General features: G+C 37.3%; 1 protein-coding gene across 2 annotated transcripts in view; it reads right to left on the bottom strand.

Annotated features, from left to right (window-relative positions):
* Window positions 1–325: 325 nt before the first annotated feature.
* The window catches only part of cers3a (ceramide synthase 3a), a 30,546-nt gene continuing 15,478 nt past the window's right edge, over window positions 326–15,393 (bottom strand). For both annotated transcript variants that reach the window (XM_007907300.2, XM_007907292.2), the window contains 2 exons: window positions 12,990–13,143; window positions 326–2,082 (listed from right to left, as the gene is read on the bottom strand). In XM_007907300.2, coding sequence (XP_007905491.1) covers window positions 1,954–2,082; window positions 12,990–13,143 — 283 coding nt within the window. In that variant the 3' untranslated portion in view covers window positions 326–1,953. The remainder of the gene's footprint in view (window positions 2,083–12,989; window positions 13,144–15,393) is intronic.

The raw sequence follows: 15,393 nt of genomic DNA on the forward strand, positions 1-15,393 counted from the left end.
ACTTGATCCAAATTTGTGCTGAATTCACTAGTCAGTCAAGGATTGATAATGAATCTGGAACAAAGTTAGCCAGAGATTCCAGTTTCGAGCACCGTCGAGCAACTTTCTGTCTCCGAGGTGAGAGTGCTACCACTGAGCCAGCCTGACACAGAGAATGTTAAATTCATATTTTTGACATTGTAACATGATTAAGTAGTAATCCTTGCATTTCGTATGGTATAATGTGGACTTGAACCCACAACCTTCAGTGGTGAGAGTGCTACCACTGAACCAGGCTGACATAGACATAGTAAATAATGAGGTCATTACTGTTATTGTTACAAGATTTTATTTTCACATTTGTAAAGCAGAACAGAAACCTTAAGATACATCATCGTTATCCCAAACCTGCTTAATGCATAAATAAAGGAAAAGTAGCAAAAATAGTTCTTTTGCAAGACACGTTTGGATTCTGATTACTTTGGTTACTTTGTTTAAAAGAATGCAGTAACCTACCAAAATGCAAGAACAATGCAAATGGCAAGGTTCCAGTTGCAATTCAACTTAGTTTGATATTGGGCTGCAAGCTCTATTAAGTCCCCATTTAATCAGTACAAAGGGGTTCTTGATTACACAAAGGTGGCATTACAGTCAAGGGGCCATCATTCTACTTTGGAATTCATTAGCTCACAATCCTATGCTAATCGCCACCGTTCAACACTGACATCCACAGGTTACTAACAAAGCGGAATTAAACATTAATGGAGGCACAGAAGTAGGTTGTAACCAAACTTGACTGAAGTGCAAGTCTGTCTGTCAAATTCAATTACTACCGTAGAACAACCAGTACATTTCCTATTCAATTATATGTTACATTTACAGGGAAGGAACTTCAATTTTTGGTATATTTTTTACTTCATCTCAGCATGATTTGTTTTGTCTGTAAGATTATAGCTTTCTAAATACTACCCAAAAAGTTCTGAATACAATAAAAACTGAAGCACTATTGAGAGTAATAAGCTTACTGTTTCATATTGTTGCGTCTGACCCACTCAGCTAATTAAACAGCTTTCCCACTAACTGTGTAGGGATGGCTTCCATCTATTGAATGTTTCAAATACCTTAACCTGTCTGAAGAGTGGAAATGTACTGATGCAAGATTTTGGATCTAAAATGCATTGAGCCTTAAGATTTGTACAGTCAAGAACTGAGCCGAGACCAGAATAACAATGGAAAACAGCAAAGCATTCTTAAGATCAATTCTTATAGAGCAGAAGAAAGGTTAATGAGAATACCACTGTGACGAGATTGTGTAAACCTAGCACTGTGCGAATATAACCAAAACTGGCTGGTGTTTTAGCTCTTGTTGTGCTAGAGCTTTGCATTTCAGGGGGAGAAAGTCAGCAGGAAGAATTTAGGAGTTTAGTGTTGATCTAGGATTCAATTGCATCAAGGGTTGAATTTTAAAACTTTTTTTTGCAATCTTGTTCATAACAATGCAATTGGGAGGAACGATTGGCCCATTATGTATCAATAGTCCTTAGAGCAGATTCACATGATACTGGATCTACAGAAATTTTACCAAACTCCTACGACACGATTTGCAGTGATTCAACTCAATACAAATGAAGTTGACATAGGAACTGTACAATTACAGCAAATATATTGGAAGGTATGTTGAATCAGACCAGACCAATTGGAGGACATATTTATAGTAAAACAAATGTGTGCTTCATTGGGCAAATATTTACTGATCAGCAGATTTACAATGTTTCCCTAAATTAATGCAGTATCTTGGCTAAGATGCAACGTGGTCACTAACTATTACGGATTACATACCAACAGCACTCCTGCAGGCCTAATAAGTACATTAAACATAACTTTTTTCTTGAATACTTCAGTTCACAAGTATTGTTCTCAGATCTCATTGGACTTTCTTATTGATGCAACAAGAATCTGTGGAAGGATGTGTTCTCAGTTTATGTGATCATGCTGACGGTTCTTAAGAGGATGACTATTCGATCCAGCACCATTGTTTAGGCTTTCATCTTCATCATCACTCATATCACACTCTTCTTGATCACTCCTGTCATCTCCATCCAGCTGAAAGAAAGTTAATATTTGTGATGCAAGGTTAGCAATTCTGTTTTGTTAAATATAGAAAGGCATTTCAAATTTTGAAAAGTTTCAACGAGGTGGATGTTGATGGGCTGTTCCACTTGTTGGCAAGTCTAACGCTAGACAGCACAATTACAAGACAGCTAAAAAGGTAACAACTGAAAATGTGCTTTGGTTCCAGACCGCAGGCAGATAATTACTGAACTGGTTATTGGATAGGTAAGTAAAAAGTTATTCTTAAGAGCCAGTTCCTCTTTACTCAATTGTTATTAAGCTATTAAGGCTGAACTCCTGATATGCACCATTTTTCACCAAGTCAAAAGAACTGAACGAAATTTCAGTGATGGATTGTCCATTAAGAGCAGTCAAACTCCAAATAATGTAGAAACATACAATATATTTTGAAACCAAATAATGACTGGGAAGGTCTCCAAAATGATGGCATGCATTTCACTTTGGAATCAAACCGCTGATAATGTACATGCATACAGCAAACAAGTACATTTTTGATCTAGTTAGAAATACGCATTTAAAAAAAGCTTGGAGAATTTGAAAGCCAAAGATCTTTGTTTACAGACAAAGTAGTTAGATAAGATCCTCAGAACTAATGCCAGAGGAGAAGACTGCCAAGATGGTAACATTGGCACATCTCCAAAATGTGATCTTCGTACAACAGCTTTATGATAGCTAGATTTTCTTCCCCTTATCTCATGGGATGTTCTCAGTAGCAGAGGCCTCTAATAATCCTGCTAATTATTTAGGTAGAATCAAGAAGTGAGGATTACAACCAACCATTCAAAAAAAATGTAGACCCCAAAATACTGCTTTTACAGTCATCACCATCAGGTCCTAGAGTTGCTTAATTAACCAAAAATGCATCATGAATGGTTGGGAAGTTGGTACTAATCCTACCTTCTTCGAACGCATTAACATTATCACATGATTTAGTGCAAAATAGAATTCATGACTATTATTTCAATAAGGTTATGCGTTAGTAGATGGAGCCAATTAAAGCATAAGCCTATTGCTTCATGCTTAATTAATTAGTTTTAGCCCCCTGGGGCTTATCGAATCATTCATTCTAAGTTTCCTGTATGACACAATTATAGCCATCCTTTGTAACACACAGGCTTTGTTCAGTAATAGAAAATCAAAGCATGAATATTGTATATACATCTGATGAATGAATACTAACTTCAGATATCTGAAATGAAACATTTCTAAGTGAATAGCCAAACAAACTTTCTTTGAACTGGACTTTTTAAAAACAGGAACAGGTGTTTCTTAATCTTTGTCTTTCAGTATTAAATGTCCTTTGAAGCCCACAGTAGCCCTTCCTTCATTAAACCCATCAGTTTAGTCCAAGCTCAGGATTTCAGCTCACACCAATTACTCACACCATTTGAGTGTGTTCAGAGATGTTCAGTCACTGAAATCCCATTGTTCATCTTTGTAAAAATAATTAACAAGCTTCTGAATTCCACACAAGATGTAGTGGATTTACTTCTCAGTTTCTTTTCCATTGCAAACCCACCCAAAAAACATTTAACACATTTAATTCCTGAAGTGGCTGGTCTTCTGAACAATTCCCGTCCGTTCTCGTGACAAATAAAGGCATCCAGAATGTTAACTGAACCTTAACATATATTGTAGAACAGGTGACTAATGTTTTAGCCAGGAATCAAAATACTGATCACATCATGAGCATAACTCCCAGGACAGCTAATATTGCCAACTTTATAAAAGGTTTGATAAGTAGAGATTTTAATTTCTAATTTAGTTGATATGTGCTTTTTTAAAAAAAGGTATAGTAAGTTGGTTGAATATATAGTAAGATGGTTTGAATAGCAGCAATCTCCATGGTAACCATATCACAAGCTCTGCTTCAGTGAGGCAATGGTGATGCTCTTTATGCATGTGGGACAGACTTGCCAACATCAGCCAGTCGGTGCCTAAGTCACCCCTCTTGGTGGTAAAATGAACATATTCAGAGCATGCACAGCATCAGTCCAGGAGGAAAAAATTACACAAGGGTGTGCACAGTGAACAAGTAACCATTTGCAACACATCAAAGTGCTGGCAGTAAAAACATATAAAAGACTCTGCACATTTTAAATAAGTTAATAATTCAGTTGCAATGGCTATAAGTTTCTCAGTACAAATGTGCGACACTAAGAGGCAGTGTTAGGGAGGTGAGGAGGAGATCTACAATATTCTCCAGCTGTGTTCATATTTATAGCCCCTTGCACGCTCATAACATTTGATAGGGTGCCTTATCAAAGTGCTTCACAGTACATAATGTAAAGTGATGTGACTGGTGTATTGTGGGCAAACACACCCATTGTTAATCAGTCTAGAGATGTGCTGTGCATGAAGTCAGGCGATAGTTTCTGCGGAACATTGTTTTGGGACAGGAAGAGAACGAACAAAGCTCATCACAATTAGCAGATTCAAAGCAACCACAGAATCTGGACCTGCAAGCTGCTCAATTGTAAAGCCCTCCCTCTCAGGGATAGAAGACTGTGCCAAGGTTGGTATTTGTCTTTTGATTAAACTCTTTATTGCTTTCCTTTTTTTTAAAAATGGCAGATTAAACATATGAAATGCTTGAGGATTACAGCAGAACATTCCAAAACAGATCAAAACAGCAATAAAGAAAAACAATTTAAATGCCCATAAAGGCAGATTACAAATTGTATGAATGAAATTCCTGAATTAACATAATCCATCAATACAAACCTCATGAATTTACAATAAAACGAAACAGTGAGGGTACACGATACAAAAGCAGTAACTGCAGGACCAAAGTAGACATAAAAGCAGGTCTTCTTAATGTCTAACCTTAGGTCACTCACTTTTATTTACTACAGTATTAGAATTTCCCTGGTAATGAACATGATGAAAAGGGTCCAGATTAACTCAGCCCCTTGGAGCAACACTGGGCTGTTTCACTTTTGGATGCATCTCAGCAATGCTTCCCACTCCAAGGCTTCAGTTCCTCGCAAATGCCTTATTTGGTTGAATTACTGAGTTTCTTGGTACCTGCAATTTCCAGTCTTAATCATCAACCAGTAAACACCTCTGGTAATGAGTTTGTGTGGACACACATATACATGTGTGGAAATGGGCGCCTCATATTCAAATAGCCTGTTGACCTAGACTGTACTTGCCCACCGATCCGAAGGAGTAACAAAACTCTTTTCTACACATTAGGTTTTGGAGGAAAATTACACACATAAAACTCATAAGACCAATATATTACAGCCTCTTTGAGAGATTATTGGAAATTGGCAAAATACTGCTCACATATTGAACTCTCAAACCAGACAGTGTTAGGCATTATTTTAAAGTTATTCACATAACTACATTTCTGGGGAAAAAAATTAAGAAGTCACTGAAGTCTGGCTAGAATAGAACAGAAGGAGCCAAGGCCCGAGCAGAACATCCATTGCTGCGGTTGACATTTTCCTACCACTGCAGAACACTGTAATGGACTGTGCTTACAGTAGCACAATGACTCTTTAAAAAGTGAATAACATCACTGCTGTTCTGGCACTCACATTAGCTTAGCTAAGTGTAAATCCTGGCTAACTGCATTACATCATCCATGGACTCTGTTCCTCTATTGCTCTCAAGAGTGAAACTAAACCTTTGTGAAGCTTATTGGAAGAACTGGGTAATCTCCAACCCAAAAGTACGTTACATCCATCCATTGTACTACTGAACTGTATGCATCATTTACTCAGTACATGTCTAAACTGCTTTTCTCTTTACAACAAAACTAGTCCTTTGGGTGCCCGATTAAATGCAGTAGTCATTTTCCCTAAAACCAACCAATTAACAACTTGCATGATACAACACGTTCCACGTAAAAGATTCACCTAGTACGTGAAAGTTGTAAAAATTAAATCAAATTCCATACCTCAAACTGGTAACATTTAATGTAACTAAATTACAGCTGTGTAACAAATTTTTAAACACACATAGTTCCTATGCACAGTCGCCATTATACAGTGCACAATTGGATTTAATTCAGTAAACTGCCACTTAGAGCGACTAATGTCCTCTAACCTAAAACAATAGGGACTTGAAAGTTGTGCACAGGTTCTTTGGCTGAACATCATAGAACCCCAAAAACTTGATTTTCAAACAGTGAAACACATCCAAATAACAAGGAATTCCAGTACATTCCACAGTCATCATTGAAACAAATTGACTGGCAATTGGCAAAGGAACAACAAAAGGATGGCATGGCAGATTAACCTATCCTATGGTTTTGACCTTTCTGCATTTGATTTAAATTTTCCCAATTGTTAGCCTCCTTAGATTTATCTGGGATTGTTCATGTACTACATTAATCTGTTTTTTCCCCCCTGAATAGTACTTTTGTAGTACAGGTTTGCTAGATTTCTTCCTTTGTGAAATGACTCATCTTAAATCGCAGTAAGCAAGGAGACAATTAAAGATGGACAGTCAAGAACTATCCCCTGAAGTCAGTAAACTTTATTCATGGCAAAAGGTTGTAAATCAGACTGGTTATGAAAATTTTCCACCTCTTTGAAAAGTGTTGGCACTTTTTTTCCTACGTCTTTTTTTAAAAATCTTCACAGGTTAATATGGCTTTGAAACTAACATGAACATTCGTGCTCAATTAAGCCTACTGAAAACATGGAATGAGTTTCCATTCGGAGAATTTTTGCTTTCAACGTATGCACGCAGACCAATCCTGCACACATTAAAAGAACATCTGACAATAAGATTAGTCTGATTTGCAAAGGAATGGTATTTCTTAAAATACCTGCCAGGGGCTTTGGCTCAGCTCTCACCACAGAACAAAGTTAACAAGTATAAAACACGTTAGTTAAGTCAATATTAGCCACCTTGGACACAAAGGTCAAGCCAAGAGAAACTTCATTGCAATTCATAAAAAGCATTTTCACCTGCATGAAACATTTCACAATTTAAAATATAAGAATGAAAACCCAGCCAACAACAATCTGAACAAAAGATAAAGTGTAATTCACATTGATTTCATCCCTATCACCATCTTCAATCATTTTTTCCCCCTCGAGTCTTCTCTACTGAACGTACAAACTCATACCAAGTATGATTTCACAGGGACTGGGTACCCTCGGTATCATGTAAATATCAACGTGATAGAAGCATCATTTGGGGTCTTGGTGCACGTCAGATTCTCAGTTGTCCAAAGAAAAAATAATTAAATATTCAAGAAGCAATCTGGCCCATTAATCAAATATACAGTACCAGATATTAATATAAAAAGCCTTGCCATGTTCTCTATATAGTTTCAATATGTGTTTTTGTACACCAGGGAAAGTTGAAGTCTTGTACACAGCAAAACTTGATCCTACTAAAACGCTATACCTTTCATTTCATAAAAATTAATAAATCATTAAATAGTGACTGTACTGGATTCAAAACAATGTGGAATGGTAAAAAAATGAAATCAATAAAAAAATCAATCTCCTCTTAGAAAGAGGAAAAAAAACCAAAAGTTTAAACACAATTACATATTACAAATTCCTAAGTGTAAGAAAATCTTGCACAAGTTTCCATTGAAGTATAGGCCTAATGTAGTAGAAATATGTGCCACATCTGATCCATTCACATCTCACATAAATCTACTGAAGTAAAATGAGCCTAAGCCAATTGCACAAATTGTACCATGGGTTAAATATTAATGCACATCATTAGCCCATTCACTCACCTCATGAGCTGCTCTAATTGAAATGTTATCGACATAGCAGGTACTCTGTGCTGCTGCATTGTATGAATGAAGCTTAAAAGTTGAGATTTGGTAACTGGCCAAAGTGAACTCTTCAAGTTTCTATGCAGGTATAGTTGTGAGATTAGGCATTTGAGATGAAAACATATTTCCCTATCTGAAGTATTATTTTCACTCTATATTGTTAGATTTGTATTGAATTCAACTTCTGATCTCTTAAATACATGGATGAACATTAACATTTGCAAAAGTGCAAATACCCCAACATGAGAATTCTAACCGTACATTCAGCCGCTCAAAACAACTGTCAAACCCACTTTTATTGTTTGCCACCACTGAATTAAAAATTCACTGCATTATTTTGTTTCAATACAAGGCATTAGTGAAAAACAAATTGCTCCAAAATAGACAAGTTGCCATTTTTCGTTTCAATTAGAATGAGTTTTGATGCTTAAAGATAAGGAAAGTTCTGATGAATATTCACCCAAATTAAAATGGAAACAGTTCAAAAGCTGGTTTAAATTTTTCTTGGATTTTTGCAAGTCAGTGATGCATCAAGAATCACTTTTTTCCTGCAATTGTGCATGAAATAACCAACCAACTGCTCAGAATACGACATTGCTGCAGCTGAAAACAAAGCCAATATGGTTATGGCACTGTTAGGATAAAAACAAAGCGCATAGCTTTATTAGAGGAATAAATGAGTCAAGGCCTGTGGACAATCAAGAGCGCAAGGAAACAGCAGAGTATATAAGAAAATAAACGTGTTGAAGCATAAACTGAAATGTTTTTATTCCGACACGAGGAGTATTGGGAATAAAAGTTACAAACAATGCAATGTGTACGCCTTTAGGAATGTTAACATTGGAGTTACGAGTTATAAGAAGAGCTCTAGAGAGTACTGAATGGGAAGCAGAACCCAAAAAAACATTGGAGCAATACTCATGGACATGAGAAAATGCCATCTTGGCATTAAAAAAAAGGCTGAAGAGGAATTTTGAAAATTGGAGACGTATTAGACTAACATCTGCAGTGGCAATGTTTAAGTACATTGTATAAGATGTAGTTATTCAGAGAGCACAGATGAAGGAGCAATCGATGTGATTTAGAAGTAAAAATCGGTCATGCCTCACAAACCTACCAAAGCCATTTGAGAAAGTAACTGAACTAATAAATAAGGCACAGCACCAAAATCTGGAAATGAACCAAGGAGCGACAGGTCATTCACTGAAGGTTTTGAGTTGATGTAAAGATGTTGCTAGAAATAAAATGGAAACAGTAGAAACTCAAACTCAAAGATCAACCAGCAGCCAAAAGAGAAGAAATTTTGGGGGCATAGTACATCAGTAGCTAAAGGGTGAGATAGAAAAGTCTTTGTCAGGTAGAGAAGAGTAAGACACCACAATATACATGAATGGCTCAATAAAGAAGATGGGAGATGGACAGTCCGATTGCTTAATTGCCAGCGCAGATTACTCTACTGCTATGAAAGCAACTTTTTAAAAAGAAATGTAATGAAACGATTACAGTGAAAAGTTAATTCTGTCACCAAATTATTTTTCTGCTAGAGTGATATCAAGGCTATAGTGGAGGATGCTTCATTATAGAGTTGCACAAAATAAAAGTTATGCCATGCACCAACTTTTGGGAAGCTTATGCCCTTTGCTATAGAATTCAAGGCTTATCACAGGTATGAGACTTGAAAATGTCCAGCTGATGTTCATCCATTTTCTGGATAGAGATATGCGTGGAACCATTGAGGGAAACACAAGTTTGTGGGTAGTTATATAAACTAATCTTCCCTTAATAATGCAGCTGTATTCACAGAATATTTTTCCATGTAGAATACAAGTCTAAGCATATTTGTATTACAAAAAGGTTAAATAAGAATGAAGAGGACAAAGAAACACAGCTGTAGACGAGAGGAAATGGACCAACTGCACATCTGTCTAAATCACATACCAACTTACTCTGATACTGCCAAAGAGTATAGTATATTCCAGATTCCAATTTATTTTTACACTGGTATAATAATTACCAGATTTAACACAAAACATGCCTTTACAGAAAGTTTTCACAAAAACAATGGGAGCTGTTAGTTGCTGATACTATATGGATCACAGCCTAGAGTAAAAGATAGACAGAAAGGGAAGGTTATAAACAACTAACAGTTTGCAGAAACAGCTTCAGTACCTTAATTAAGCGCTGCTCTGTAGAACTCACTGTATTTCTACTAAAAAAGTCGTGAAATTTTTTTTTGTTTTTACTTGAATGTGATTAAACCTCCTGGGAGAGTGGCAGGACGTAAAATGATCAGTCAGTGCCATGTGTGCAGAATTAAGGCACATGAACATATTAGACAGATGTAGTTATGTCTTCATGTGTTAAGAAAGCAAACATGATGAGAAGGAAACACTACATTTCACTGCAGCCAAAATTATTTCTGAAGTTGTTGCAGGTGTTCCTATGTAGGTGTGGGATTTGAACATATTTTAAAGTTGACATCGAATCAGTGTTCCTTGTTCAATTGAACAACTGACCCCAGAATACTAACTCGCATTTTGTGGCTTGTTACAATCCCAGCAATCCTTGGCCAGATTTTAGTCCATTAGATTGCTAAACATGTCTACTATTGGCATAACAGTTCAGCCTAAAAAAATTTCATTGAAGTTAGGACAACCAACATCCTTTGTACCAATTAACATTTCCAATCTCATTTGGAGCTCCTCCCCACCTATTCTGCCCCATGACCTTTCACAGGCAGTAATTTATAAAAGCCCTTTTCTAGTTGAGACAACTAATCTGTCAGTTTCCATTCCAACACCTCCCAAATTCCTGCAATGAACAGCCCAACATTAAATATCTGAAGCATTTCTAACAGCAGTAATATTGAGCACCTCTATCAGCGTGGGATTGTAACATTATGGAATAATCCAAGCTTGGCAATTCAAGTAACAGTCGGTGATTTGATTAAACTGCGTTGCATTTTCTTGGTGGATCAATTCAAGTTTGTTTGCGAACAAAATGTTTCATTCCTTAGGTTGCTCGCAACTTCAATAAAATAAGACAGATTATAGTTATAGGATGGTGGAAAAACAGTGTCTTGAAGCGGACCACCTATCTATACTGGCCCACATCTGAACTAGGTGCGGTGCAAGACAAGCTGCTCAAATGATATCAATTTGACAATCATAAAATCAGATATGTACTACATGTCAGATGCACTACATCCTTCAAATCTCAGCATGCAACTATAGGGTTCATCTGGATTGTTGAGTTTAAAACCGCCTGGTCCTCATAAATTGACTGGGATCTCATTTTCCTCCAAGGCATGTAAACCGAGAATCTCAAAAACAAAAGTGGCGACACAATAACATAATTTCTCTGCCAACTGTCTGCATTGAAAAGTAATGGAATTTAGCTTAAATCTCTCAAAACATTCCCACAAGAGCCACATCACAACAGTTTATACTGTGCAGTGTTGTTGCATCTGCGCAAACATCTTCATTGCAACTGTTGCGTTATTTGAACCCAATGGTTGAGATCCAGAGTTCATCCCAGACCTGTTAAACGGGGACCACAGCACCCCTTTAAGCTGCAATTAGTATGGATAGTTCAGAACTGGGACAAAATGGAACCAATTCTGTTGCAGCCTGAGGCCAACATCCTATCCTGTTTACATTGCTTTACAGAATCCAAAGTACTGGCAGCAACATTGATGTGCAACTTGGTGACTATGAATACATCAACTCCCACTCTGAAAACTGAATACAACCTTACCTCAGCACTCAGTAAAATCCCACACTAGCTCATACTGGAAAACGTTGGTAAATTAACAAACCAATCGAGAATTCCTCCAAAGTTCATGAATCTACAGTCGAGCAGAGAATCACCCCCAAAGATGTTAACTGCTACCCAAGAGACATCAGCTCAACTACAAGTTAAAAAAAGAGATTATTGAGCAAGTATTTCATTGAATAATTTTGGAGTCCTGTAGGGTACTGGTAGGAGCACTTGCCTCGCAAGCTAGAGGACACCATTTACCGCCAGGACAAAACCTTAGGCAAGTTTCCTTACTCCACATGCCTCTGTTTACCTAGCAGTAAGTAGGAACCTGGTTGTTAGTCAATTGGCAGATTGCTTTCTGGGGGTAATAATCCCGTAAAAACATGAAATCATAATAATTGGATCGTCATTCCATCACTGTTTGTGGGATACTGCTGTGTGTAATTGGCTGCCACGTTTCACCCATAAAATATACAGTCAATTCACTTCACAGTATATTCTGTGAAGTGCTTTGAGATGCCTCAACAACGTGATAAAGCACTATATGAAATGCAAAGTTTATTATATATTATATTTTCTCACGAGTGTGTCAGAAAGTTACTGAGTGGGAAAAGGGAGAGCTCAAATAAGTACAAAGCTTTGCTCAATGAACATTCAGAGGTTAAACAAGTCATTTGTATCTGCCTTGCTATTAGAAATGTGAGGCCATCAGCCTGAAAACTTTGAAAATGTTACTTGTTACATTTATAACAACCACTGCATTGCTGGGATTATTGGTGGAGTCTGCAACACCCTCTTGTGGTGGTCATGTCTTGGGACTTGAAGGTTTTACACACTCCCATCAGGTGCATCCAATTGTAAACAGGGTGGGTGCCCCTCATGCTTGATTTGACAGAGGTAAAAACACTATGATTTTTACTTGGTGTGTGGTCTAATGCCTTAAACCAATAGGGCGATTAATAAGAACCCTTCACTTACTTGGAAGAAAAGTTATACACTTCAAACAGCGAAATTATTAGTCACCCAAATTGACTTTTCCCAAGCAATGCAACACCTGCCTTTAGTAATGTCAGGTTGCCAATATTATCTGCAGGAAACACACAAAGAGTACCTCAAGTACATGACTCACACCACAGTGGGGCTAAGTTTGCAGCACATTAAGTCTCCTCCTATAAAGTAGGGGAAAGTTGATTTTTTTTAAATAAAAAAGATTGGTTGCATTCGGAATTAATAGATATTTAGGGATCTGACTGTATTCTTGTCTGTATGCTCAGTCTGTCGACTTGTAAATGCAAAATGGAACCAATTCAATTTTCTGTCAAGTTAAAGGGTTTCACCAAAAACAACACAAACCACTTACTTTGTTGAATAGGAACTTGGATAGCATTTGTAGAATGAGGTATGCCCAGAAAATATGTAGCAGCTGCAAGACCAAAAGCATTGCATTGAAGAAATAATATCCAAAGAATGGAGGGTAGTAGTATACTGGATAGACCCAGGTACAATGGATGATCCTAGAAAAGAAAACACATTTTTGCAATGAAAATAATTTCTGTTTCATAAACTTGAAGCATCAACCCCAGATTTTCTCTCCTGATCATAGATTGGCTATACAGACCAATGCTTGAAACCAGACTGTTCCACGCCAATTGGCCCTAAGACTTCTAGATGATGCTACATTGCATAACTTAAAAAAAATCTATCCCTTTGCTTCCACAGAAGTTTGTCACTCAGGCCCACATTCCAGCAGAGATCTGCAAATAGTGTTCAGGAAGAAGAACCTTTACTGAGTTTCAGCCTCCCTTTCCTCCCTCCCCACCCTTCAACTCAGGAAAATTGTAACGTGCCAACATTTGGAAAACTGTACAGTTCTGGCCATCATATTATGAGAAGGATATTATGGCAATGGAGAAAGGACAGCACAGATTTGCTGGGATGTTACCAGAGTGAAGAGAATATAGCTCATAAGGAAAGACTGGACAGGGTTTTTACCCTAGCGATGAGAATTGAGAGGGAACATTTAAGACACGCTTACAATTGTGAAGGGGTTGAATAAACTATTTTCACTTTTTAAGTGAGAAGTGGGAGGGAATAAATATAATATCTACCAATAGATCTAAGTGTTTAGAATGAACTTCTTTATATAAAGGCTGGTGAGAATGTGGAATTCATTGCCAGAAGCTGCGGTTTAAGCAGAAAGCATGGATACATTTAAGAGGAATGCTCAAGGCATCCACGAGGGAAAGAGAGGGGTACAGGGATTACGATGAACAGAACTTGAACCCAAGCACAGACAAGTTGGGTCAAATGGTCTGTTCTTTTGGTAGTGTAGATCCTGTGCAACTGCTGTCCTGGCTGAGATCGATTAAAATGAGTATAGACTGGGATTTGAACCCGCGACCTTCCGGTCTGTATTGCTTTGTGCTGTACCAGACCTTTACCCACAAGACCAGTACAGGAACTTAATAATTCAACATTGAGGCCTTCGGGGGGGAGAAACAGAAATGGAAACACTGCCATTATGTTCAGTTCAGAAAACTTTAAGTGGAGCATCAGTTACTAACAAACTACTCAAGACAGTGTACTGTTTACATCTGTGCCAGTGGAACCTCTCTGTAATTGAACATTCTATCAATAATTAGTTCAATATTTGGCTACTTGTGCACTACTTAAATATACTGCTGTGTTAATTCTGTGTGTTGTCAGATCCCTGGAAGCAATGTGCTGATGTCTTGCTGGAAGACTCCCAATGTATTACTGTATAAACAAAACCATAAACTCAAAGTCAGCACTTATTTTTTCATAGAGATGCTGACAAGTTTTGCACAGAAAAACTAGTAAGGATAAACTGTACAGATGTACAGCAACAGCCCTGTACTGGCCTGCTTGATGACAAGATGATAAATTGATATTTGATGGGAATTAGTAATAAAAATCAAGTCCTAATCTAAACTGTTCCCAAAACAAACTTTTTTAGGTTCATTCGAAAAAAAGGTATCCAAGTTTTTTCAAATTTAGATTTTAGTCTTTTGAAACTAAGTTGAAGGTACACACTTTTTTTTTGAATTCCTTGATTTATCGACTGGCTAACTGGCAACACTAAGTTACCTGAATATAATGCCCTCCTGTGCACAGAGTGCAATTTTGTGTGTGAAATGTCTAAAAATGCACAGAGAAAATATAAAAGTAACTTGAACTTACATAACACCCTTTACACCTCAAAGTGTTTACAGCCATAGATGGAACTGGGCTGTAGGAATGAGGTGACTGAAGGTACAAATCAGAGGTGGCTATGTTTAAGAAAGAATTTGAAAGCAGAGAGGTGGAGTGATTTGGGAAAGGAGTTCCAGAGAGTGAAGGTGAGCGTAGTATCTGAAAGTCCACTCAACAATGATGGGTTGAGGTGGGCAGGGGTATGCAGCAGGATCAAAGGAGCGAGACAAGTGGCAGGGTAGACAAGAGAGCAGAGATATTCAAAAGTTAGAGTGAGAATCTTGAAATTGAGCAAAAACGGCCAGAACAACATACCTTGGTGAAGAAGGTTGGAATACAGAGTGATAGATTGAATTTGGAATAGGGGGGTGGGGGAGAAAAAGAGGAAGGAAAGTTTTGTTTTTAATGATAATTTCTTTATGGTGATCATTGTTGTAATTATTTAATCATTTGGAAAATTTTGCATCAAATATTTGTTAAATGACAGCTATCACACATCTAATTGCCAACATTGTTGAATTTTTCATATAGGACTTAATGGGATTTCCTAA

Source organism: Callorhinchus milii, unplaced genomic scaffold (assembly GCF_018977255.1).
Source record: "Callorhinchus milii isolate IMCB2004 unplaced genomic scaffold, IMCB_Cmil_1.0 Scaffold26, whole genome shotgun sequence".
In the NCBI taxonomy this organism is placed as follows: domain Eukaryota; kingdom Metazoa; phylum Chordata; class Chondrichthyes; order Chimaeriformes; family Callorhinchidae; genus Callorhinchus; species Callorhinchus milii.